The sequence below is a fragment of the Vespula pensylvanica genome, chromosome 9 (genome assembly GCF_014466175.1).
Source record: "Vespula pensylvanica isolate Volc-1 chromosome 9, ASM1446617v1, whole genome shotgun sequence".
NCBI classification, from domain to species: Eukaryota; Metazoa; Arthropoda; class Insecta; order Hymenoptera; family Vespidae; genus Vespula; species Vespula pensylvanica.
This window is the reverse complement of record NC_057693.1, coordinates 6,445,576-6,469,813: the sequence shown is the minus strand read 5'-3', so window position 1 is coordinate 6,469,813 and position 24,238 is coordinate 6,445,576. Positions and strand designations below refer to the sequence as shown.

The window sequence follows — 24,238 nt, the reverse complement described above, 5'->3', positions numbered from 1 at the left end:
TATGTATGTATGTATGTATGTATGTATGTATGTATGTATGTGTATGTATGTATAAATATATATATACATAGATACATAAATATATAAATATATATATAAATATATATATGTATATATATATAATGTGTATGTGTATATGAATGTAGTATGTGTGTTGTTATGTGTGTATGCGTGTATACGGGGTGGAGGGAGAGAAAGAGGGAGAGTGATGGTGCCGCACGTGTATCGGTGTAAAGAAACGTACAAGAAGGGAACAGATGCATACGGTGGCACGTACTGTTTATCGAAATAGTTCGTGGAATTGAAGTCTTCTTTAAAAGTCGAACCAAGACAACTTTTCGACGAATCTTTCCTAACGATCTCGTAGTTTCTTTCGACAGAACATCCAAGCAGAAAAGTAGAAACCGAGAAAAAGTTGAAAAGTTTCCAATATGTGTGTGTATGTGTGTGTGTGTGTGTCTATGTGTATGTACTTTTCGATCGTCACGCGAGTTGCGTCTTGCGGGAATCTAACGTAAACGTTCAATACAAACGTATCTAAAACGAACTCTTAAATTATCTCGAAACTATTAATAGCCCATTAGATTCTAAATCAATAAAAATAATAATTAAATATTTTATATATTATCATCCTAAATTATCATTATTGTTAGATTAGAAAGTTAAGTTTAGTATCAATATTTTTGTGTATATATATATGTGCATATATATATATATATATATATATATATATATATATATTGTTATTAGTAGAAAAGATGAAAGAAAAATAGAAAACAATTGTATGACAATTAACCTCACCTTAACCTATTTCGAAGAATGTATCGAAGATGATCTAACTTTTTTCTTCTTTTTTCTGTCACACTATTTCTTTCTCTCTCTACATCGTACATTCATTTCTCTCTCTCTCTCTCTCTCTCTCTCTGTACATACATATATATATATATACACACATATGTTCACTTTTGTCTAAAACGAAATTGTACATCTTGTCGAAAAATAGAATGATTTAATATAAAGAAAAGACGAACGGAGGCTGATTAATATCAAGAAAAGACATATATCTAATAGGATTCGCGTCGATGTCACGTGATGAGCATTCGTAGCTCGCGATTGGTCAGTTAAAAATGACCAATGTGGAAGGAAAGCCAATAGGATTGTAAGAACACGAAAGGGTGTACCGAACGAACGAACGAACGACCGACCGACCGACCGACCGACCGATTGACCGATCGATCAAATACGAGCTCTTTGTTATCGATCGGATAGGAATTCTTCATTATCGATCGTAATGCGTATACTTTTAACGAATCTTTTCCAAGTAATACGCGCATGCGCATATGCGATGAATGTATTAAAGAACGAGAGAGAGAGAGAGAGAGAGAGAGAGAGAGAAAGAGAGCGAGTTACGAAAGATAGTAGAAGAGAGGAAAGAGAGGGAGAGAAGAGAGCGATATATTCGTGACACATCCCACATGCCGACATTCCTGCACCCCTACCCAATGGATCCCGTAGGATTTATTTTAAGATTGGTATGACGACAGAAAGAGAAAGAGAGAGAGAAAGAGAAAGAAAGAGTGAGCGAGTAAGTGAGTGAGTGAGTGAGTGAGTGAGTGAACACGAAGCTTCGTTGCTCGTCTTCAGTAGCGAATCCGCGAGTGGCTTGTTGGCACGGGGTGTCGAGACGCGATCGAACGCGAGTGTTAACGGATTCTAGGAAGTTTTCGATCGAACGAAATAATCCGCGAAACGGTCGAACACCGGGATTCTCTTTACCACCACCATCAAATCCATCCCTCTCCACCTCCTTATCCTTCTCCTCCTCCTCCTTCTCCTCTTCCTCTTCCTTCGCCACCGCCTCATCTTTTTCCCTCTCCTTTCGTTCCAAGCTATCCCATAAAAAGAAACTCGGAGATATATTAGGTGTATACCTAATATCCATGTATGTATGTGTATACACATATATATATATATATGTATACGTTCACGTATATACGAATAAGAAGTTTTACGAATGCTGAAATTTCGCGGTCTCTTACGAATAACGTCCGCCATCTTGATTCGAAAGAAGAAGTAGTAAAAGAGATAAAGATGGTAGGGAAAGTTCGAAGGTAGTCGTTCTTTCGTGAAAATAGTGCGAGTGGAAGAGAGAGAACTACGGTTCGCGTAAAATCAAAGAAAGGAGGAAAGAAAGAAAGAAAGGAAGGAAGAAAGAAAGAAAGAGAGATAGACAGATAGAGAGAAAGAGAGAAAGAGAGAAAGAGAGAAAGAGAAAGAAAGAAAGAGATAGCTGCTTTTCACGGGAAGTTATTCCCAAAGGAGATTCAAGCTTGCTTTCAACTTTGTATACCTAACCTCGTTTCGTAGTAAAGAAACGAGAGATCCTCGGATCTCGAAATAAAAGGAGAGAAGTAAAAGAGGATAAATAGATATTGTACGATATTGTACGATCGGATCGGATCGGATCGATCTTACGATCGTTAACGTTTTCGTAATAATTATGTCGGAGATTAATACGCGTGATCGCACGGTGAAAAAGTGTATCTGACGAGTTGCCAAGAAGCTACGAAACTGATCGTTTTACGTAAGAAGAAGAAGAAGAAGAAGAAGAAGACGAAGAAGAAGCGTGTAGTAGCCTGTTTTCGGTTCATATATACATATGCTTATATATATATATATATATATATATATATATATATATATATATATGTAACATATATGTATATCTATGTACGTACACGTCAAACGCTCGTATTGAAATCCATGAGGTTATAATTCAGTGTGGATGATACCTTTAAAAGGACCTCTCCTGATCTCAAATTGGAAGCTTCTTTTACCTGTCCTCTTCGAGGGCATTGATCCAGAAAGAGATACATAAGTATATACATATACATACATACATACATATATATATATATATATATATATACACATATATATATATTCTCAACCGTTATTATCGCACATGTGGAAAACTGGAACCATGAAGAACGCTTATCCAGTCGTAACGGCAGCCTCGTCCAGTCTGGTCGATCCGGTCGATTCTTCAATAAGTCGAGATGATATATCGAAGGACGAAATCGATAATCAAACGTCACCAGTAATAAGACTCAAACTCGACAAACCGTTGCATTGGTATTGGGAATTAACGACTACGGCCGACGCGCTTCCGGTTATACAATTGTTGGACAAGGACGGTCGATTGTTGGTCGAGACAACCGGTAAAACCGCTCAAAGAGCTAGAGGATCCTTTCGCGAAGGTTTGACCGATCACGAAAAATTTCCTTTATCTTCGAGGATATCCAGATCAACGTCGGTAAACTCTAAACGCGAATTAATACAATCTGGTAATCGTAACATCGACGGTTTCAGTAACAAATTCGGTCCGTTCGATTTCGGATACAAACCGAGAAAATCTAGGAGCGACGCAAGTATCAAGGTCGTTCGGGATAAAAGGATTAAAAACAAAGAAAACGATAAGGAAGTCGTGAAGAGATATTCGACCGGTGATTTTTTACGTCGTCAGATTTTAGACGATTTAAGAACGAAAAGTATGTTTGGTAAGAGTCCGGACGAGATCGCCAAGGAAAGATGCAGGAAGGTCAAAGCTTATTTGAAAAGTCAAAGCGAGATTTATTCGTCGTCCGATCATTCGATCAATCGCGATTGCACGAACGAATACGAAAGATATTTCAACGATAAATTGGATAAGATCGAGTCGGAAGAGGATCGAGGATCGGATGAGAACAATAGATCGAACTTGTACGATCTACGAAATCCATTGTATTCCGTTAAAAATGATAATGAGAAATACGTCGATTCGGATAAGCTCGTTAAAATTCGAAGTTTTTTGAGGGAGAAGTTGCGAGAGAGTATGGAAGCGACGAGGAACGAGGGTAATAACGATTCGACGATTAAAAAACGACATTCCGATCGTAAAAACGAAGAGGATTCTAACAATACCAGAACTTATTATCGTACGAGAAAGGTAAGAAGCGAAACGAACGTGATTAATAATTCGCCAGGAAGAAAAACTAGATTCGAGGATAGATCGGACACGAATGTCCCTTCTTTTCGTTTTAACGACAACGATAATACGAGCAACGTCGTACGTAATTTACCTTGGATATCTTCGAACATTAAAAAAAATAATTATCGTCGTTCGAAGAGCGACGCTTTGCTCGTAGGAAAATCAAACGAATTCGTCGAACAACAAAGAAAATATAGATCTGCGAGAAGAGAATCTACGGAATCTAGAAGGAGAACGTATCGAAAGACGAAAAGCGACCTTCATTTCGATAATCCGAACACCGAGAAGGAATTGGACAGGATCGAGAGATCCTGGAGGGATTACAAGGAGAGGAAGAAACTTGAGAAACTTCAAAGGGAGAAGACGGGTTTGACGGAGGAGAAAGAGGAGGAGGAAAAGGACGAGGAGGATACTGAAGAGAAAGAGGACAATTTCACGAGAAACAAGACAAGCTCGAACGACTTTAAAAGCGAGTTATGCGTTAAGAGAAACTGTAAAGTATGTCAGAATCTTCGTAATTCGTTGGGATCATCGAAGACGAACGAGAATATTATATGTCCCTTCGAAACTAATAATCGATCGGGTCGGACAATCGAGTGTTGCGATAGATCGATAGATTTCAATTCTCCATCTCCCTCTATTATCGTATCCCCTGATTTTGGATACAATTCTATACACAAGAGCGCGTTCAAAGATTATCGCGAATTGTATGCACGTTCGAACGTTAAAAAAAGTGATACGTTTAAAATAATCGACGGTAGCGAGGAACAAGATGATAGTTACAAAGAGGACGACTCCAATTTGATCGATGATAATCAATTACCTCGTCGTGATAATAAATCCGAGATGATATCATTGATTAATAAATCGAACGAGGACATAGCAAGAGATTATTTCAAACGCGTTTACGAACTTTTGAAGAAACGTCAAGAGGAGGCACGTAAAGTAGCCGAGAAACGCGACGTTATTGGATACGACGATTCTTCTTCCTCGAATTATGTCGAAGAGGTACGAAGGAGGAAGCATAGGCGTAGAAAAAGGGATCCTCCTCAGGGTAAGTTTTTCTTTTTCTTTTTTTTTTCTTTTCTTTTTTCTTTTATTTTTATTTTCGTTTCTTCTCTTTTCTCTCCAAAATAATTCTCTGATCTAATTCCGTCCATCTTGCGTTTCGTTTCTTCGTACGCGAAGAATGTGTATGTCCTCTGCGTGTGGGTCGTCTGCGTAGTCCGTGTAACGACACAAAATGCGTGTAGATCGTAAAAAATATTTTTAGAAGCTTATGTGGAACACATTCTCTCTCTCTCTCTCTCTCTCTCTCTCTCTTCCTTTCTCTTTCTCTCTCCCTCTCTTTCTGACTCACTAACGACGCAGATTTGAGAAAATCTATTTTTCTTTTTTTTTTTCATCCTCGGCGTCGAATTTAAAGTCGATGCAATCTCGATGATCGAATAAAACGAACGAATCAAAAACAAAAAAGAAGAGAGAGAAAATGGAAAAAAGTAAAAAAAAAAAAAAAAAGAAAAAAAAAAGAAAAAGAAGAGTTTAAAGGATCGTTGTTGCGTATTTGTTCTTCTTTCTCGTTACTGAACGAACGTATTCGCTAATACGAAAACTTTCATCTTAAGGACCCGTTTTCATTGCGCTCAAGAGTCAGTATTTATGCGACGTCGCAAACGGGTCCTCGACGCGTTTTAGAAACGTTTAATGGGAAGGAAATTACGACCTAGTAAGAAGAAGAACAAGAAGAACAAGAACAAGAAGAACAACAAAACCGGTTTTCAGTTAAACTCATCGTGCACGCGCCATTTTGTCGCGAGTATTTATTGCGAATTAACGGGAAAACTTTATTTTAGAATATCGTATAGGATATTAAAGAAAATATCGTAAAAATTTATTATTATTATCATTATCATTATCATCATCATCATCATCATCATCATCATCATCATTATTATTATTATTATTATTTTTACTACTATCGTTCACGTTTTATGCGTAGAATATTTTGGCAATAAACGCGAGCACAAGTGTTAGGTACAAGAGTTATAAAATTTGCATTCGAGCAACTTATAGTTACTAACAATAATAAATTCAAGTCTGAGATGCCAAAATTTCGATCGTGCTCCGACGCACGTCAATTTTTACAACGATGAATCGTTCTTTTTCTTTTATTTGTTCGTTTTTATTTAATTCATTAAATTTATTATATCATTTAATTTCTTATTTCGACGTATCATATATTTTTTAATTTATTGAATTTATTTTTTCTTTTCTTTTTTTTTTTCTTTCTTTCTTTATTTTCTTTCCTTCTCTTATTAGAAATAATAAATTCTCGTTGTGCTCGTTAAATTTTTTATTATTACAATAATATTACGAAATGGTCACTTTATCGGAATAATAACTCGAGTGGATTTTCGGGAGGGAGCTTCATTTGCCGCACCATTTCTTCTTTGCAAACTTCGAATTTCGAGTTTCGTGGATGTTCTTGTTTTAGAATTTCGCAACTCCTAGTTCGAAGTTAGTTCATAGAAGAAGAAGAAGAAAAAGAAGAAGAAGTAGAGGTAGAAAAAGAAAAAAAAAATTAGAAAAAAAAGAACGAGTAAAAGTTTAATATGCCGATTAATATTTTTCGTTTTCATACATATATAAATATCTATGTATGTATCAACATATACATAATATATATATATATATATATGTCTAATAAAAATATTATTTAATTTCTTCTCTATTTTTCATTAATTTATTACTGAAGAACTTAGTTAAAGTTCTATTAGAGAAGTTTCCTTCATTATTCAAAGAGTGGAATCGAGAACGCTTCGGTTGAATTTAAGTATATATATATTTAGGTATATATATATATATATATATACACACACATATATGTAAATGTACTTATGTTTATCCGATCATAATAATAAACGGATTGCGAACGATTTTTAATCCTCTCCTATTTCTTTTTTTATTTTTTTTTTTTTATTTTTCCAAATATATTCATCCAAGACAAGAGATATATTTTATTCTCTTACGTATGAAGTACAAGAAAAAGAAAAAAGAAATTAATTCCCTATATATAACTCGTATACATACTGTATATCCCTCTCGCTTGATTTTCCCGACGCTGAATTTTAATTCTTATTTCATATCCAAAGCCTTCATGCTTGCTGACTATTCGATTATTCGAGGATTAAAATAAAAAGTGAAATAAAGTTGTTTCAACGTATGAAGGAGAAAAAAATAAACAAAATAACGCACAAAAAGTCGAACACACTTTACGATATTACTCATTAACTTAATTGTAACTATGTGTATTAATTAGAACTATATTAATAACAGTTAAATCGAATATAACTATGATACAACTTAGACTATCATACTAAATAATATCTAATCCTTTATTTAATAATAAACCACGCGCTACAGTATGTTTCTTTCTTCCTTTTTTTTTTTTTTTGTCGAATACATTTTTTTATCAGATAAATAAATTGTAGCTAAAAGTTACAAGTGTATCTATTAATTTTTTTTTCGATAAAAAAAAAAAAAAATTACGTTGACTGACAGTTAAGAAATCATTTTTATTTTTTCTTTTTCTTTTCTTTTTTTGTTTTTTTTATTCCAACAAATGCATTACAAATCGTTCCAAATAGAAATTTCAAATACACGTATGTACACATACATGTATATATATATATATATATATATATATATATATATATCACGTGATTTTGCCTTAAGCGTGATGAAAACAAACAAATCGTTTAATTTCATAGCTCGTTGGCATGCTTCCAAAAAATGTCAAATGCGTCCGGTTTGCTCCAATCGTTTGGTAGCTATAGTTCCTAGCTCCCCATTGGTTAGATAGTACCAACCCTTATCAACTATATCTACCATTATAGTCATCTCTACTTGTTGCAAATAGAACATAAGAATTTGTTATTGGCAAGGTAACAGCTGGCGAGCGAGCATCTTGTTTGCTACCACGAGACGAGACCACCACCGACTAACCTAAGGATTTTTAGAGTGATATGAATGAGCGATAAGCCTAACGATATCGTTCAACGAGATAAAATCTTCCTTTTACATCGGATTATATATCTTTTTAACTTCTCTTTGTCGGCTATTTTTCATCGTAAAATAATAAAAAAAAAAAAAAAAAGAAAATTGATGTAACTTGAGCGAGCTACAAGGAAATAAATGATTACTTGTATCAGTGATTCTCAAAGTGAAGTAACCAAAAGTGAATAAATACATAAATTAATAAAATAAAGATATTAGAAGAAATAAAAGAAATAAAAGTTTTAAAAAAATCGTTCTATAAGATCGTATGTATATCATTTGATTTTTTTATACAACCTGTATGTAGTTTATAAATTTAATTTATATATATATATATATATATATATATATGTATGTATGTATGTAATGCATCTTTTATTTTATTATAATTGTTATATATATAACAATTATATATATGTATAAATATTTATTATGTGACGTATGGTTACAAGGTTGGAGTACATAAAAGTATTGAGAAACACTGACTTATATAATCGATTATTTGGTATCGACGTTGACATTTAAAAAAAGAAAAACAAGAAAAAAGAATAGATTTAATTAAAAGTATTGTTTGATCTTCCTATGACACAATATTTTTCGTGTCCGCGCAAGAGTTATATAATGCGAAAGTTACGATATCGTACTCGTACTCGTACATTTATATCGCATATTCGGTGTAACTTGTACTTAAAAAAAAAAAAAAAAAAAAAAAAAAAAAAAAAAAAAAAAAAAAGAAAATAAGAACAAAGAAAAAATAAAAAAAAAATAAAAAGAGAGACGGAGATAAAAATGGACAAAAAGTGAAAAGTTTCGGACGCGAAATAAAAAATAATCCTTTGCCCGCATTAATTTTCTTTTTTTTTTTTTTTTTCTATCTTCCTCTTTTTTTTCTTTCTTTTTTTTTTTTTTTTTTGAAATACACGTTTTTTCTACATGATCCATCCCAACGAAAATAAAATATTTCCCAACAAAAAATTGTTGATACGCTTTAACAAAAAACGCCGAGCGACGTTCGACCTAGCAAAGTGCAAAATTGTTCAAAAATATGGATACACTGTTACGTCTTACACAATATTTATTCACATACACACTGGACTGATGTAAGTAGAATTTAAAATGGAAATTAAAGTTTTAACTGGCGGGCAATGTCACGCCCAATAAATTCTCTTTTCGATGATCGCAACGTACGAAATTAGAGAGGGTGATTGTCGAGGACGACGAATAAAAAACAAAAAACAAAAAAAAAAAAAAAGAAAAAGAAAGAAAGAAAAAAAAGACGTAAAAATTAGTTTCGAAACTTAGCAGGGCATCTAAACTATTGGCCAATTAATGAAGTAATTAATAATCGCTATGTTAAAATAAGGTAACTCGACACCTGTTCGCGTCTTTCCGAAGAAAAGGATTTAATTAAAAGTTACACAAAAGTTTCCTCTCCCCCGTTATACCTCCAGAGATTATTTCTCTTTAGAATCTTTACATTTCCGAAGAATCATATATAATAACGTACTTACTTAGTTGCTTGCTTTATCATTGCTTTATATAGTTTCCTCGTAGTTTCTACGTCATTCGCCAAATTTTTATTCCCTGCGGCCTTCACGAAGCGATTAAAAGCCTAACACCGCGCACTGACGTAACGTTGGAGGTATTAAAAAAAAAATAAAGAAGGAAGAAAAAAAAAAAAGAAGAAAAAAGAAAAGAAAGAAGGAAAAAGAAGACAAAAAAAAGAATGAAAAAGAGAGACGCGTCTTTTTCACCCCTTTTCACCATCCTTTTTATACCCTCTTATTGCGAGTACGACTCACAGAGGGAAAGAGAGAGCAAAAGAGAAAGAAAGACACAGAAAGAGAGAGAGAGAGAGAGAAGAAAAATAAAGAAGAAGACATCTCGTTTGCAAAATGCTGTTAGCATCAACGTTCTTTTCAAGTACTCCTCAACCAAGCAGATATCAAAGAGCCTTCCGCGCGATAAGAAGGACTTAACGAGTATCTCCAACGGTCCCTTCTTTGCTTGCCCTTTAATCAGACCACACCGTTACCTTCATAGAGAAACCACATGTCTGTAAACACAGTGGAACACACGCATTTTCTTTCTCTCTCATTCTCTTTATCTTTATCTCTCTCTCTCTCTCTCTCTCTCTCTCTCTCTCTCTTTCTTTCTACCTCTCTATCTCTCTGTTTATTTATTTATTTATTTTTTTTTCACTTAGTCACATACATATGTAGGTATATACCTATGTCTCTATCTATACATAAATACATGAAAAAGTAAAGGGCGGGATGATAGCAAATGTTGTTTTGCGGGAATTCTCTTTGAAAAGCGAGCTTGGCTAGACGCCAGTAACGTCAAGTTTTCGTCGTCGTCGTCGTCGTCGTCGTCGTGGTCTCTTTCCAACCAACTCGATAATACATTTCACGTGTCCCTTCCTTCTCGTCTCCAACAAAATATCGAAATAAAAAGTCTGATAAAGTACGTAGGTTGAAATAGATCGAGAGACAATACGACCTTTTACGGGTAATCGCTCGACCTTTAAACAAAAGCACGATGTATAACTTAATTGATATCACGTTATAACTGTATAGAGTTCTAATTCTCTTTCTCTCTCTCTCTCTCTTTCTGAATGACATAAAAACTCATCAACGTGAATACGTACGATCGTATATATAACGTATGTATCCGACACGCGTTCGTATCAATATCGATACGACTAATATCTCCTATTTGGATTCCAACGAAACGTCGATTGAAAATTGGAATAATTATACGAGCTCTGAAAAGAAATATATAAACGATCTTCGTATCTTTCTTTCTTCTTTTACATTCATTAAGTTATAACGAGCAAAATAAATAATTGAACTTTTATTACCATGAAAAAATTTATTAAACCATGCAATAACTTACCTACATAAATACACAAATACATACGTAAAAGACGATAAAATTAAAACGTTGATTAATTTTAATCGACGTTTCTAACTAAATTAACGAGAAATTATTATCGAACGAAACAGAGAGAGAGAGGAGAGAGAGAGAGAGAGGAAAATAAAAATGAAAGCTTTGCGTTTCCTTTTTCCTTTCTCGATATATTATTGCGAAATATCAGATTAACGACGAATAGAAGAACGTTTAGAAAAATATAGAATAGCTAGAGACTCGTAAGGAAAGTGTTTCGTAAACGACATTTTCAAAGTCACGTACGTAATATCTTTGCTTGTGTACGTATAGATGTGTATATACACACACGCGTATATTCTATATACGATGTATACATTCGTTTTAACAGAAAGCATACATAGGTAAATCGGAGTCGGCGTTCATAATATTTACAGACACCGAACGTGCCTCTCGTACTCTTCAGTCGTTTTCGTTAGCTATACGAGTCAACACCTGTTGTGTCGTTATCGTCCTCGGTTCGTATAATATAGCTTTTGCTCGTTCGCTTATCATCGGAGTGCGGCTTAAACGTTTATACATCATGCGTAATAGTTAAACGATCGACGATTTTAACCGAATTTCATCGAACGAACGAATATTTAATAGTGGGAGTTCGAAGATAGTGTATCAAATAATTAGTGACGTAGCAATAAATATCGAACGATATTTTCTTTTCTTTTCTCTCTCTGTTTATCTTGATCTATCTCTATCTCTATCTCTATCTTTATCTCTCTATCTTCGATCGAGCTTCGTCAGCAATTTACAAAAATCTTTCATCTTATCGTCTCGTAACTATAATTGTAATATAATCTTATTTCGATATCCTGTGTGTGTGTGTGTGTGTGTGTGTGTGTGTATAGATATATATATAATAATAATTATATTATTAGATTTTATATATATATATATATAAATATGTATGTATGTATGTATGTATATAATCTAATAATAATAATTTGATTAATATATGTTAAATAGAGAAGAAGAATCAGCTGATTTTCCTATTCAACGAAATTGCGTCTATTATTTCTAATTACACACATACACGCACACACGCGTATACATATGATTCTAATTGAATAATAATTATTTACTTACTTTTCTTTTCTCTTTATATAATTATATGAATAATTATTGAATCCAAATAGAATTAACGTTGTCCGATTAGATCGAATGAAATCGTACGAGTTATATATCTTTCTCTTACTTCTTCTTTATCAACGATGGAACAAGCTTTTGATTAAGAGAAGACTAATAGAATAATCGCTGGACATTAGAGTAAGAAATTCGAGAAGACGGAGAAACCTTTCTAGTGACGTGAGTCACGTTCGATAAAGGGACATCGTACATACATATACACACTTCTGTCCTCTTCGTCCTTTGAAGCTCTTTTGGAAGATCGATGGGTGAGTGAAATTCTACATACGTACATACATACATATATAAATAGTTGGATAAACACATACACATACACACACACACACACGTTACATGTATACATGTGTGTGTGTATACGAGAGTAAGTAAGAGAGGAAAAGAGAGTGCCTTCTTCCTCTCCCTCATTCAGTATGCCGATACGTTCGTCGAAACGATTCAACGTGAATAATCCGTCTCCGGATATCCGTCGCAACGAACTGGCAATGAAAAAAAAATAAATAAATAAATAAATAAAAGAAAAGAAAAAAAATTTCCAAAGAATACACGAAAAATCACGTCTTTCTCTACAGATTACAATTATTTCATGATATATCGTGATATAATTTCTATTATAATAATCTCTTGTATTTTTCTTCCCTTCAGAAACAATCGTTTACGTGTACCTCGTCGTTCATTAATTATTTATAATTAATTACTGCGACATATATCGTAATAGCTTAGATATCTCGTACGGATCGTTCGAGAAAAGCGTACACGCGTTTGATTAATGACGAACAACGCTTCTAACTTCAAAAAGTTTTCATCGTTGATCTGTAATCGTCATTTTCTATTTTTCCTTTTTCTTTCTTTTTTTTTTTTTTTTTTATCGTTTATATCTCTTCGAACGATCTTTAGTTTTCTTCTGGGAAAAATCAAAAATTGTTGATCGATCCAACATCGATTTTCTATACCGTCGTATCACGATACATCACTTTTATATATACATATATATATATATATGTATATATATATATATACGTATATATAAATGTAGTTGTTTCTTTATCCAGGAGTTTTATATACGTACAACCAACGAACGGTTCAGTTTAAAGTATACTATAGCTCCGTTACGATATTTGCCAGTTGGAAAAGCGGATGAAAAGCTTAACGTCCGTCATATCTTTCAACGTACAAACAATCTGGTCACTGTATGTCTTTTTTTCAAGCTGCCTTTTCGATTTTTTTTCCACCCCCTCGCGTTTTGTACTCTTTTTTTCTTTTTAATTTTCCTCCTTTCTTTTTTCTCTTTTCTTTTCTTTTCTTTCCTTTTCCTTTCTTTATTTTTTGTTCCACTTTTGTCCCGTCTCGTCGTGTTTTCTTGCCTGCGGATATCTTCTCTACATAATAAAAAAAAAAAAAAAAATAAAAATAAAAAAAAAGAAAAGAAAAGAAAAAGAAAAAGAAAAGTAAAAAATGAAAAAAGGAGAACGACGAACCAATATCTACCGTGCGTATAATACATATTCATATATTAATAAATTATATTCGTCGATGACGACGATGAATCTTGTCATAACGCAACCATATTATGATAATAACTGATTCTAATGCAGGTACCTCTTGTAAGTGTCTTTTTTCTTTTTTTTTTTCTTTAGTGTTTTTACATGTATGAATTAAAAAATAAAAAAGGAAAGATAGACGTAGAAAATATACGAAAAAGTGCGACGTTAATAAAACATTGAAGACACATCGTAAGGACAAAGCTAACTTGGTATTTGCATATGTATGAACATATATATATATATATATATATATATATATATATGTATATATACATTACATATTATGCAACTTTCGAAGAGGAAAAGACATAATGGAACGTAACTTGTTTCTGGGTTACAATGGAGAAGACAAAGGAACAGTTCGGAATACTTGCGCTTTTGATTTGGGACGCGATCGTTACGCGCTCTCGAAACTGTGCCAAAACTACGCGTGTTAGGGTAAGGTCGAGACCGTTCGACGAGATTCTACCCCTTTTGGAAAGATAAAAAATTTTTATTATTTCTTTGTTCAATATTATTTTTCAATCGAGATAGATAAGTGACAGATAGTTTTTCTCTTTCACGTTCGTTGCAAAATTTTTAATATCGACGATCGACGTTGAAGAAGTAACGAGATAAAAAAATCGATCCGAAATTTAAAAAAAAAAAAAAAGAAAAAACCAAGGAAAATAAAAATAATAAAATCGATGAACTATATATTTTGTTTGTTGTAGATTTTTCTGAAAATAAAAAAAAATATATATCAAAAAAAAAAATATATATATATATATAAAATGAAGAGAGGGAAATAAGAAGAGGCTTTTAGAGAAAATTAATATATTTCGGATAATCGTAAAAGCATCTTGATATTTATCCTAAGCTCTTCGATATATCGAAAGTATTATTTGCACCAATCGAAAAATTGTCGAACTTTTGAATCGTGATCAGAAACTTTTATTAACACAAAGTGGCAAGAATTTTTATTAATGAAAATATAGCCACGTATATCAACTTTCGGGATGATGTAAAAATATATATTATTAAAAAAAAGAATGAAATAAAATAAAGTGAAATAAATAAATAATTAAGCAAAGAAACAAGAGAAGTATTCTCTTACTTTTTTTCTTTTTTTCTTTCTTTTTCCGATTCTCTTCTCTTTTCTTTGCTTTTTGTAAAATCGGTCAACTCGAAAACAAATAAATTGATTAATCAAAAGTCGAAATGTAAATGTTTTAGATGTTCCTTTATTTTCTCCTATTGTCTTTCCTTTTTTTTTCTCCTTTTTTCTCTTCTTTTCTCTTTTTCGTTTGAAAAATATAAACACGAATCCGCAATTCGGGATATCCGCCAGACGAAATCTAAATTTATTTCGGGTATCACGCAGAAAGATCGATTCTTCTCGTAAGCTTTTCTCGATATCAAATAAAAAAAAAAAAAAGGGAAACCAAATAACGAAATAATAAAAAAGAAAAAAAAAAGTAGAGAAAAGAACAAAGGAATGAAAGAATGAAAGAAAGAAGCAATATTCGAATCGGAAATCGTTAATTAAAATACATACATAAATACATATATAAATACATACGTACATATATACATGCATACACGTACATTACGAGAAGATCCAGAACTGACATCTGGATCATCACCAGACAGACTAGAGAGTATGGAAGTCCCACAGGTGTTCGAAGAAAGAGAAAAATAAGAAGAAGAAGAAGAAGAAGAAGAAGAGGAAAAAAGTAGGCAAAAGTAAATAAATAAAAAACGAAATAATAATTAAAAAAAAAAAAAAAAAAGAAGAAGAAGAAAAAGAAGTAGAAGTAGACGAAAATAAATAAATAAATAAATGAAAAGATAAAATTAAAATACAAAAAAAGAAAAATAGAGAAGACGAAGTAGAGGAAGAAGAAGGAGACGAAAATAAATACATAAAAAACAAAATAATAATAAAAAAAAAAAAAAAAAGAGAGAAGAAGAAGAAGTAGAAGAAGAAGAAAATAAAAAAAAAAAAGAGAGAGAGGAAAGGGAGAAGAAGAAAGAAAAAAGGAAGAGGCCCAACAGGACGAAAGAGGAATTCGCGTTTCTGGTTAAAGTCGAGAGTGTTTCGTGGACGAGAAGGAGAAAGAGTAGATAGATAGGTAGGTAGGTGGTAGGTAGGTAGATAGGTAGATAGGTAGATAGGTAGGTAGGTAGGTAGGTAGGTAGGTAGGTAGGTAGGTAGGTAGGTAGGTAGGTAGGTAGGGGGTTGTGCCACTCGTCCTCGGCCTCGCTTCGAAAGCCTCCCTCTCTTTGGCACATATAGAGAGAGTGAGAGAGCTAGAGATAGAGAGGGAGAGAAAGAGAGAGAGGGAGTAAGAGAGGGAGTGAGTGAGTAAGTGAGAGAGAGAGAGAGAGAGAGAGAGAGAGAGAGAGAGGAGGGAGAGTTTGCCGCGCTGGCTAGTCTTCCTCCTCCTCGTCAGTTCCTCGCGAGCCGCGAGCCGTGTCGTACTTTTAAGGTACGTCGTTGTTGAATCATAAACGAACATAGATATTACGATAAAACGAAAGAAAGAAAGAAAGAAAGAACGTATGTATGTATGAATGTATGTATGTATGTATGTATGTATGTATGTATGTATGAATATAAGGAGGAAGGTAGAGAAAAATGAGAGAAAAGAAAAGTTAAGGAAATAATAGTATATATCTATTAGAAATTATTCGACGATTATGATTAATATATCGTTTAATAACTGGAGGATGCTCGTATCAAAATTTATCATCGAACGTCGTCCTCGAAATTATCGACGGCTATGCGAATACGTTACGATCGTTACGTGCGAGGACGTTCAGTGAAAGAGAGAAAGAGAGATAGAGATTGAGAGAAAGAGAGAGAGAGAGAGAGAGGAAGATATTTCAAGAGGATCTTTTTTTTTTTTGTATGTACTTAAAGATCGTTTTATGGGTTGTTTTTTTCGTGGAGTGATGAATCCCGTGCGTGTGACATTGGTGTGAGGTCGAAAAACGAGAGGGTGAGAGAGGGTGGTGGAGGGGTGCGTTCGATCGAAGTGCCAGAAGACGAGACGATAGGAGTGGAGAGGAGAGGAGAGGAGAGGAGAGACGAGATGAGATAAGAGTGAAAGATGCGAAAGTTAAGAAACAAGAAGGAAAGGACAAGGAAAGAGAAAGAGAGAGAGAGAGAGAGAGAGAAAGAAAGAGAGAGACAAAGAGAGTGGATCTGATCGGCTGATTTTTTTAAAAAGAAAAGTTCCTGCTGTCATAGATAATCGGAAAGTTTTTGAGGTAGGATGGTACGCTTTTTTATTAACGATCTATATTCGATATGTCGTTGCACGTTAATAATTTTTTAATAATTTTTATCGATCGATTTTTTTCTCTCTCTTTCTTTATCACGAGAGAGAAAGAGAGAGAGAGAGAGAGAGAGAGATAGAAGAAAAGAGATATATGTATGTACGAGGCACTTGTTTATCGTACACAATTTTCTTTCTTTCTTTCTTTTTATCTTCTTCTTCTACTTTTTCTTTTCTTTTAACGCAGAAAGAAAACTGCAGTGACGGATGTTGCTTTAACAGAAAGAAAGAGAGAAAGAAAAAGAAAGGAGGAAAGGTGGAAAAACATCTGTAGAAAAAAATATGGAAGAAAAAGAATAGAAAGCTTTAGAGAGAAATTATAATAACGTAATTTCCTTTTTTTTTTGTTTTTTTTTTTTTTTTTTGAACGTATTATAAATAAACGAATGAATGAATGAATGAATGAATGAATGAATGGATGAATGAATGAATGGAAAAATTGATCAAATATCGAAAGAGAATTGCAGCAATGAGAGAAACGTATTTTAAGTCTTAGGTATTACCCTTATTTAGAAAAGAATTCGTGCAAGTTGGAATAAAAAAAAAAAAAGGGAGATGGTAAGAGAAATAAAAAGAGAAAGAAAGAAAGAAAGAAAGAAAGAAAGAAAGAGAATTCCTGAAGGGCTTCGATCGTTTTAAATAAAGACGCGTGCCAAGAGAGAAAAAAAGAGAGATAGAGAGAAACGAGACGTGCGTGTGTACGCGATGTTTTTTCTACGACGTTTAGAAAGCTTAGAAAAGCAAAACTAGAGAAAAGAAGAAGAAGAAGAAGAAGAAGAAGAAGAAGAAAAGAAGGAAGAGGAAGAAGAAAAAGGGTTTTCGGAAGGTAGAGAAGGTCCATCATAATGCATGGCCCTTTTCGCGAACGAACAATTACGATCGTATTTTTCACTTGGCAGTCGGAACGATTTTTCATAGCTAAAGAAGGCAAGAACGTGTGCATATTTCTTCCATCTGTCTCTTTCTATCTTTTTCAGAGTCTATCTCTCTCCCTCTAACTCTACTCAACGTGGTCGATCGCACTCGATAAAAGGCTAGAGTGCCAGAATGCATCGTTATGCATTGTGACGCGTTCGGTCGACGATTTTGAAAGAGACTGCAGCAGCCACTGAAGGAAACATAGAGAGAGAGAGAGAGAGAACGATGGGATAAAAAAAGTCCGGAAGGAGCAAAGAATAAAGAAAGAAAGAAAGAAAGAATGAGATAGAGAAAGAAAGAGGATAGGATCGAGCGAGAAAATGAAAGAATCTTTGACAAAGGGGTTTTATCGTTGTACGTCTCGAATAAGCGGCCCTTAAAAATAAAGCTTGAACAATTGCGGAAATATATATATATATATATATATATATATATATATTATATTATATATGTATGTGTACGTTTGCACGTGTATGTGTGTACGTGAAATAGGAAATATAATATATCAATAATAGATCGTTGACATGATATTACGTAATGGAAGAATCAAAGCTTTCGGATTAACTTGAAGTACGACAAATTTTCAATGGGGTGAGATTAAATAGGGAAATATTCGTAACACGATACGAAATAATCAAATCAACAAACTGAAGAAAGGAAATGGATGAATATATTTTTTCGAGTCACCTTATTTCTCTCTCTCTCTCTCTCTCTCTCTTTTTTTCTTATTTTTTTTTTTATTTTTTTTTATTTTTGGTCCCCTTTTTCACGGTTAAATTCCATGTTACTTTTTTAACGGACTCTCTTCTTCTCTCTTTTCGTATTTTTTCTCTCTGCGTTATTTCTCTCTCTCTATCTCTCTCTATCTCTCTCTCTCTCTCTCTCTTTCTATTTTCTATATCTCTTTCTCTCTCTTCTCGATCGTTTGCACGAGACACGTCCACTTTGCATAAGGAAATCGTCCCAGTATGGTCCCGTAGCACGTTGAATATCGAGCGTATCCGCAACGCGCAATGTGTACCGAGCGTGTAGCTTCGCTCAATTCTGTCCATTGGATGCGTCCAATACGACAAATATACCCTACATATACATGTACATTGGGTTATGTGTTTAAAACAAGTGTTACGCATGGACACATTTGAAAATCCATCGAAATTAACATTTGCTTTCGATTTGATCGATCGATCGTTTTCTTTTTCTTTTTCTTTTTCTTTTCTTTTTTTTTTCACTCTACCATCTATCCTTACATTCATACTTTTCTTTTTGTTGTTGTCTCTTTTTTTATCTCACGTATAAAAAAAAAAAAGACAAATAAATGGATAGCAAATATATAGGTGAGCATGATACACCTCATTTCTATAGGTACATACGTTAGGTACATACGTATGTTTGTATGTACGTACATAAGTATATATGGATGGATTTATGTACGTACATATATGTTTTTGCATGAAATTCCTGCAAGCGATTTCTTGTAATGATGAAATAGACCTTTTTTATTTTGTTTTCTTTTCTTTCTTTTCTTTCTTTCTTTCTTTCTTTCTTTTTTTTTTTTTTTTTTACTACTTTCTACTGAAATTTCAAATAATAGAAAGTAATTAGGATAGAGCATTTTATCGTTTAGGTACTCCATTATTATCGTTAAAGCGTAGACACACTTATGTGATTTATTAGAGATAATAAATTATTTTTACGTGTATTACAGAATTTATCATTCGATATCTCTTTCTTTTTCCATCTTTTCTCTCTCTCTCTCTCTCTCTCTCTTTCTTTTTTTTCTAGTTATATAAATAAAAATATCATATTTTGATACCGATATATTATTTAATCGAGTCGATAAAATTTTTCGATAAGATACCGTTTGTCATTTAAAGAATAAAACAAAAAAAAAAGAAGAAGAAGAAGAAGAAGAAAAAGAAGAAAGAAAGAAAGAAAGAAAGAAAGAAAAAGCTTGTCGTGATCGATTTATCGAAAGCATACGATCCTGTATGTATGTACATATATACAAGTAGCAAATATATAGAAGTACATGTTACTATATGTTCATCTATATATGTATCTATGTGTCTCTACGTACGTACGTACGTACGTACGTATGTATGTATGTATGTATGTATGTACTTCGAACGACAGTCTCGCAGGGGTTGAAGGCTTAACGCGATTCATGACAGGTAATTCTGGATGACGTTGCAACGTGACACTTGATTGATCGCAGTTCAACCTGGATGACCTATAGCCACCTTTTTTTCTCACTGGACCATATTTGAATACTACTCTTTTCTTTCTTTTTTTTTTTTTTTTCACTTTATCCGTATCTCTATTTCTATCTCTATCTCTATCTCAATCTCTATATTTTGTTTACCTTTCATTATGTCCCGAGGTAACGTCGAAACTTTGGAAAATGAAATTTCATTGGAAAGAATAGATTACTTGAAGCAAAAAAAAAATAAATAAATAAATAAAAAGAAAATGTACGAACGAACGAACGAACGAAAAACGATTGACTAGGAACCGTTTGCGAAGGGAGGGAAAAGAAAAATAAGGGGAAAATAAAAGAAAAAGAGAAAAGTAAAAGAGCAAAGAAAATTGATGTAAAACATGACGTCGGGTGTACTTCTATGAATTTTAACGAGAAACCGCTCGATCGATAATTACGCGTGAGATATTACTCCATTTTCCTCATTTTCTAACGCGCGTTCATTCCATTCTATATATATATATATATTTTTTTTTTTCTTGTATCTTTATTTTTTAAACTATAAACGTATAGTTAACGTTCTTGGATCTTCTTGAATGAGGCTTTTGAAGAGAAAAGTTAAAAGAAGAAAAATGAAGGAAAGAAAAAAGTGAGAAAGAGAGAGACAGAGAAGTGAATGAAAAAAAAAAAAAACATGAAAGAGAGAAAAAAATAGAAAAATAATAGAAGAGAAGAGATAAATGTTGAAGACACATTGCTGTCACTTCCTCTCTCTCTCTCTCTCTCTCTCTCTCTCTCTCTCCCTCTTTTTTTCTCATTCATTCACTCACTCACTCACTCTTTCTCTCGTTTCATTTAAATGACATCGTGCACCGTAATAGCACATATCGCGATTACGATTCTACAGAATCGTAGATTATAATCGAATAGACAAAAGCGTGATCGATCATCGTCCATATCCTCCTATGCTTTTTTTAACGAAGAGTCCAGTTAAAAAAGAAAAAGGAAAAATAAAAAAATGAAAAAGAAAAAAGAAGAAAAAAAGATCACCTCGACGGATGTTATAGTTCGTAAATCGATCGTAAATCGTCGTCCGATCGGCCTTGGCCGATGATCCATCGATCGACGTACGTACGTATACACACACACACACACACACACACACACACAGACAGACAGACAGATATGTATTTGTCGATTATTAATGAAGAAGAGAAACAAGAAATAAAATATTATGCAATCGTTCTCGCGCGAAACCATCAAGTATGGCCGAACGATAATATTTCACGGGTTTGTTAGTGCAAACCGCAGGGGACTTTGGTTGCAGCGGGTGTTACCTTGACATCACATCGAGATTGCGTCACGGATGAGTAATTTTTTTTCTCTCTCTCTCTCTTTTACTCTCTTACTCCATCACTCACTCTCTCTTCCTTCTTCGACGAAGATCTTCATCGGCTTACTCTTTTTCACGCTGTCGAGTCGATTCGCCTCGAGCTACATCGAGGATCTCTTTCTTTCTTTCTTTCTTTCTTTTTTTCTCTTTCTCTCTTTTTTTTTTTTATCTATTTGTTCATATTTCTCTCTCTCTCTCTCTCTCTCTCTCTCTCTCTCTCTCTCTTATATATATATATATATATATATATATATATATATATATATATATGTATTGAGTCAAAAATATATAGATACGTAATAACACTCGATTCATATATGAGCACAGTTTTCAATTATGATAGATATAAATGTAATAAATTGTTAATATGAATATGTGCTACTATTTATAAATAGAACATATATATATATATATAAATGTATGTGTGTTTTATTTATAAAACGAGATAGATTATATAAATAATATTTATTAACTTTTCGAGTTGAAGATAAATGGATATTCGATTCAACAAAATTTGTTTTTTCTCTCTCTTTCTCTCCTTTTTATTCATATAGGTATGCCGTGTTAAATGTTATATACCATATGATGACATACGATACGCGTACGAATATTTTTCGATAGTACTTTGAGAAAAATAAAAATCATTACATATTATAGATATTATACATTTTTTTTAAATATAAACATACAAACGTGTTCGTTTGTATCTGTAAAAAAAAAAAAAAAAAAAAAAAAAAAAAGAAATAAAAAAAAATAAAAAGATAACGCGAATAACACTTCAATAAAAATCTCGAGTTGTGATCGATCGAGAATTCTTTATACGTCGATAAAAATTATCGATCTTTTGTAGTATATTTATAAATAAATATTTAGTATTATTGAAACATCGTTGGGGAGTTGGGATTGAAAATGAAATATATATGCGAGGAAAACGAGAAGAGGAGAATACGCCGACGTTTTTCAGAAGGGGTTAGAATAGAGAGAAAGGGGTTGAGAATTTATCTTAACAGGAAATTTATCAAGCAGACACCTTGTAAGAGCACGCCGTGTGCACGCGCCCCTTATCTGCTCGGAATAACTCGCGAACACTCGTCGTTTGCTCGTCTATCCAATGGCAGCCCGTTTCTATCTACTTCGCCATCGAATTCGTGCTTGGAGAACGCGAAACGTGATTACAATGGATAATGCAAGAGCACATGCTTGGGTAATCTGCTCTTTCTCTATCTCTCTCTCTCTCTCTCTCTCTCTCTCTCTCTCTCTCTCTCTCTCTCTCTCTCTCTCTCTCTCTCTCTCTCTCTCTCTCTCTCTCTCTCTCTCTCTTTCTCTCTTTTCATCTAAACAACATTAATCTCAATATAAAATATATCCGATAGGAAAACGATTTTATTTTATCATTCTTTTATTCTTATTTTATTATTTTCTTTCTTTCTTTCTTTCTTTCTTTCTTTATTTATTTATTTTTTATCTTTTATAAAATTTATAAAGTCCGTAAATAGAACGTCATCTACAAGGTAGAATTGTTGGTAATCTGCTATCTCTCTCTCTCTCTCTCTCTCTCTCTCTCTCGTTTTTTCTTTTTCTATTTTGTTCTCTCTATCTACTTTGCTAGTAGTTCTATCTACTTGCATCTAAACAGCATTAATCTCAATGTAAAGTATATTCGATGGGAAAAGCGATTTTGTTTCCTCATTCCTTTATTCTTATTTTATCATTTCCTTTATTCGTTTTTCGTTTTTTCTTTTTTCATAGAATTTAAAAGTTCAACAAATAGAACACCATCTACGAGATAGAATTGTTGGTAATCTGCTATCTCCCTCTCTCTCTCTCTCTCTCTCTCTCTCTCTCTCTCTCTTTCTCTTTTTCTTTTTTTTTTCTGTTTTCTTCTCTCTACTTGCATCTAAACAATATTAATCTCAATGTAAAGTATATTCGATATTCGGTAAAGCGATTTTGTTTTTTCTTTCTTTCTTTTTTTCTCCTTCTCTTTTCCTTTTTTTTTTTTTATAGAATTTAGAAAAGCCAATAAGTAGTTTCCTTTTCCTTTTTCCTTTCCTTTCTTTTCTTTTTTTCTGTCTTCTCTTCTCTTTTTTTCTATCTTTATTTTTTTAATCGAAGAACTGCGTTCTTTTATTTATTTTCATTTATCTCTTTATTTATTTTTCCTCTTCCTCTGAAATAAAATTGGTTTATTTATAAAGATGAGAGATGTTTCGAGAAGGTAATCGAGTGTCGTTGAAAGTTTCGTGAATCGACTTCGTCAACTGCGAAAATGCATATATAGATGTGAATACCAAAGAGAAAGTGAGAGAGAGAGAGAGAGAGAGAGAGAGAGAGAGAGAGACAGACAGACAGACAGATATAGAGAGACAGACAGAGAGAGAAAGAGAGAGAGAGAGAGAGAGAGAGAGAGAGAGAGAGAGAAAGGAAGTAATTACTCGAATCGAGCGTTAATCGTTCTCTTAACGAGGCAATTAACAGTCACGATATCGACATCGATCGATTGAAAACTAAGTACCTTAATGGTATACATATATGTATCTATGATGTATGTACGAATGTATATGTGTGTGTGTGTGTGTGTGTGTGTATGTACATATGAAAGTGAAGTCGGAAGTTTGAGAAGATTGTTTTAGTGTGATATATATACACATACATACATACATACATACATACATACATACATACATACAT

The 24,238-nt window shown here is 33.2% G+C and overlaps 1 protein-coding gene and 1 long non-coding RNA gene across 3 annotated transcripts in view; one reads left to right on the top strand and one right to left on the bottom strand.

Annotated features, from left to right (window-relative positions):
• The window catches only part of LOC122631988, a 15,610-nt gene extending 14,516 nt beyond the window's left edge, over nt 1-1,094 (bottom strand). Inside the window, exon 1 of the long non-coding RNA XR_006327794.1 lies at nt 802-1,094. This is a non-coding gene — a long non-coding RNA (uncharacterized LOC122631988). The remainder of the gene's footprint in view (nt 1-801) is intronic.
• Nucleotides 1,095-2,704: 1,610 nt separating this feature from the next.
• LOC122631958 overlaps nt 2,705-24,238 on the top strand; it is an 82,135-nt gene continuing 60,601 nt past the window's right edge. Inside the window, exons 1-2 of one of the 2 annotated variants that reach the window (XM_043818235.1) lie at nt 2,705-2,902; nt 2,933-5,084. In XM_043818235.1, the coding sequence (XP_043674170.1) occupies nt 2,966-5,084 (2,119 nt within the window). In that variant the 5' untranslated portion in view covers nt 2,705-2,902; nt 2,933-2,965. The remainder of the gene's footprint in view (nt 2,903-2,932; nt 5,085-24,238) is intronic. The other variant, XM_043818234.1, reaches the window with a different exon arrangement.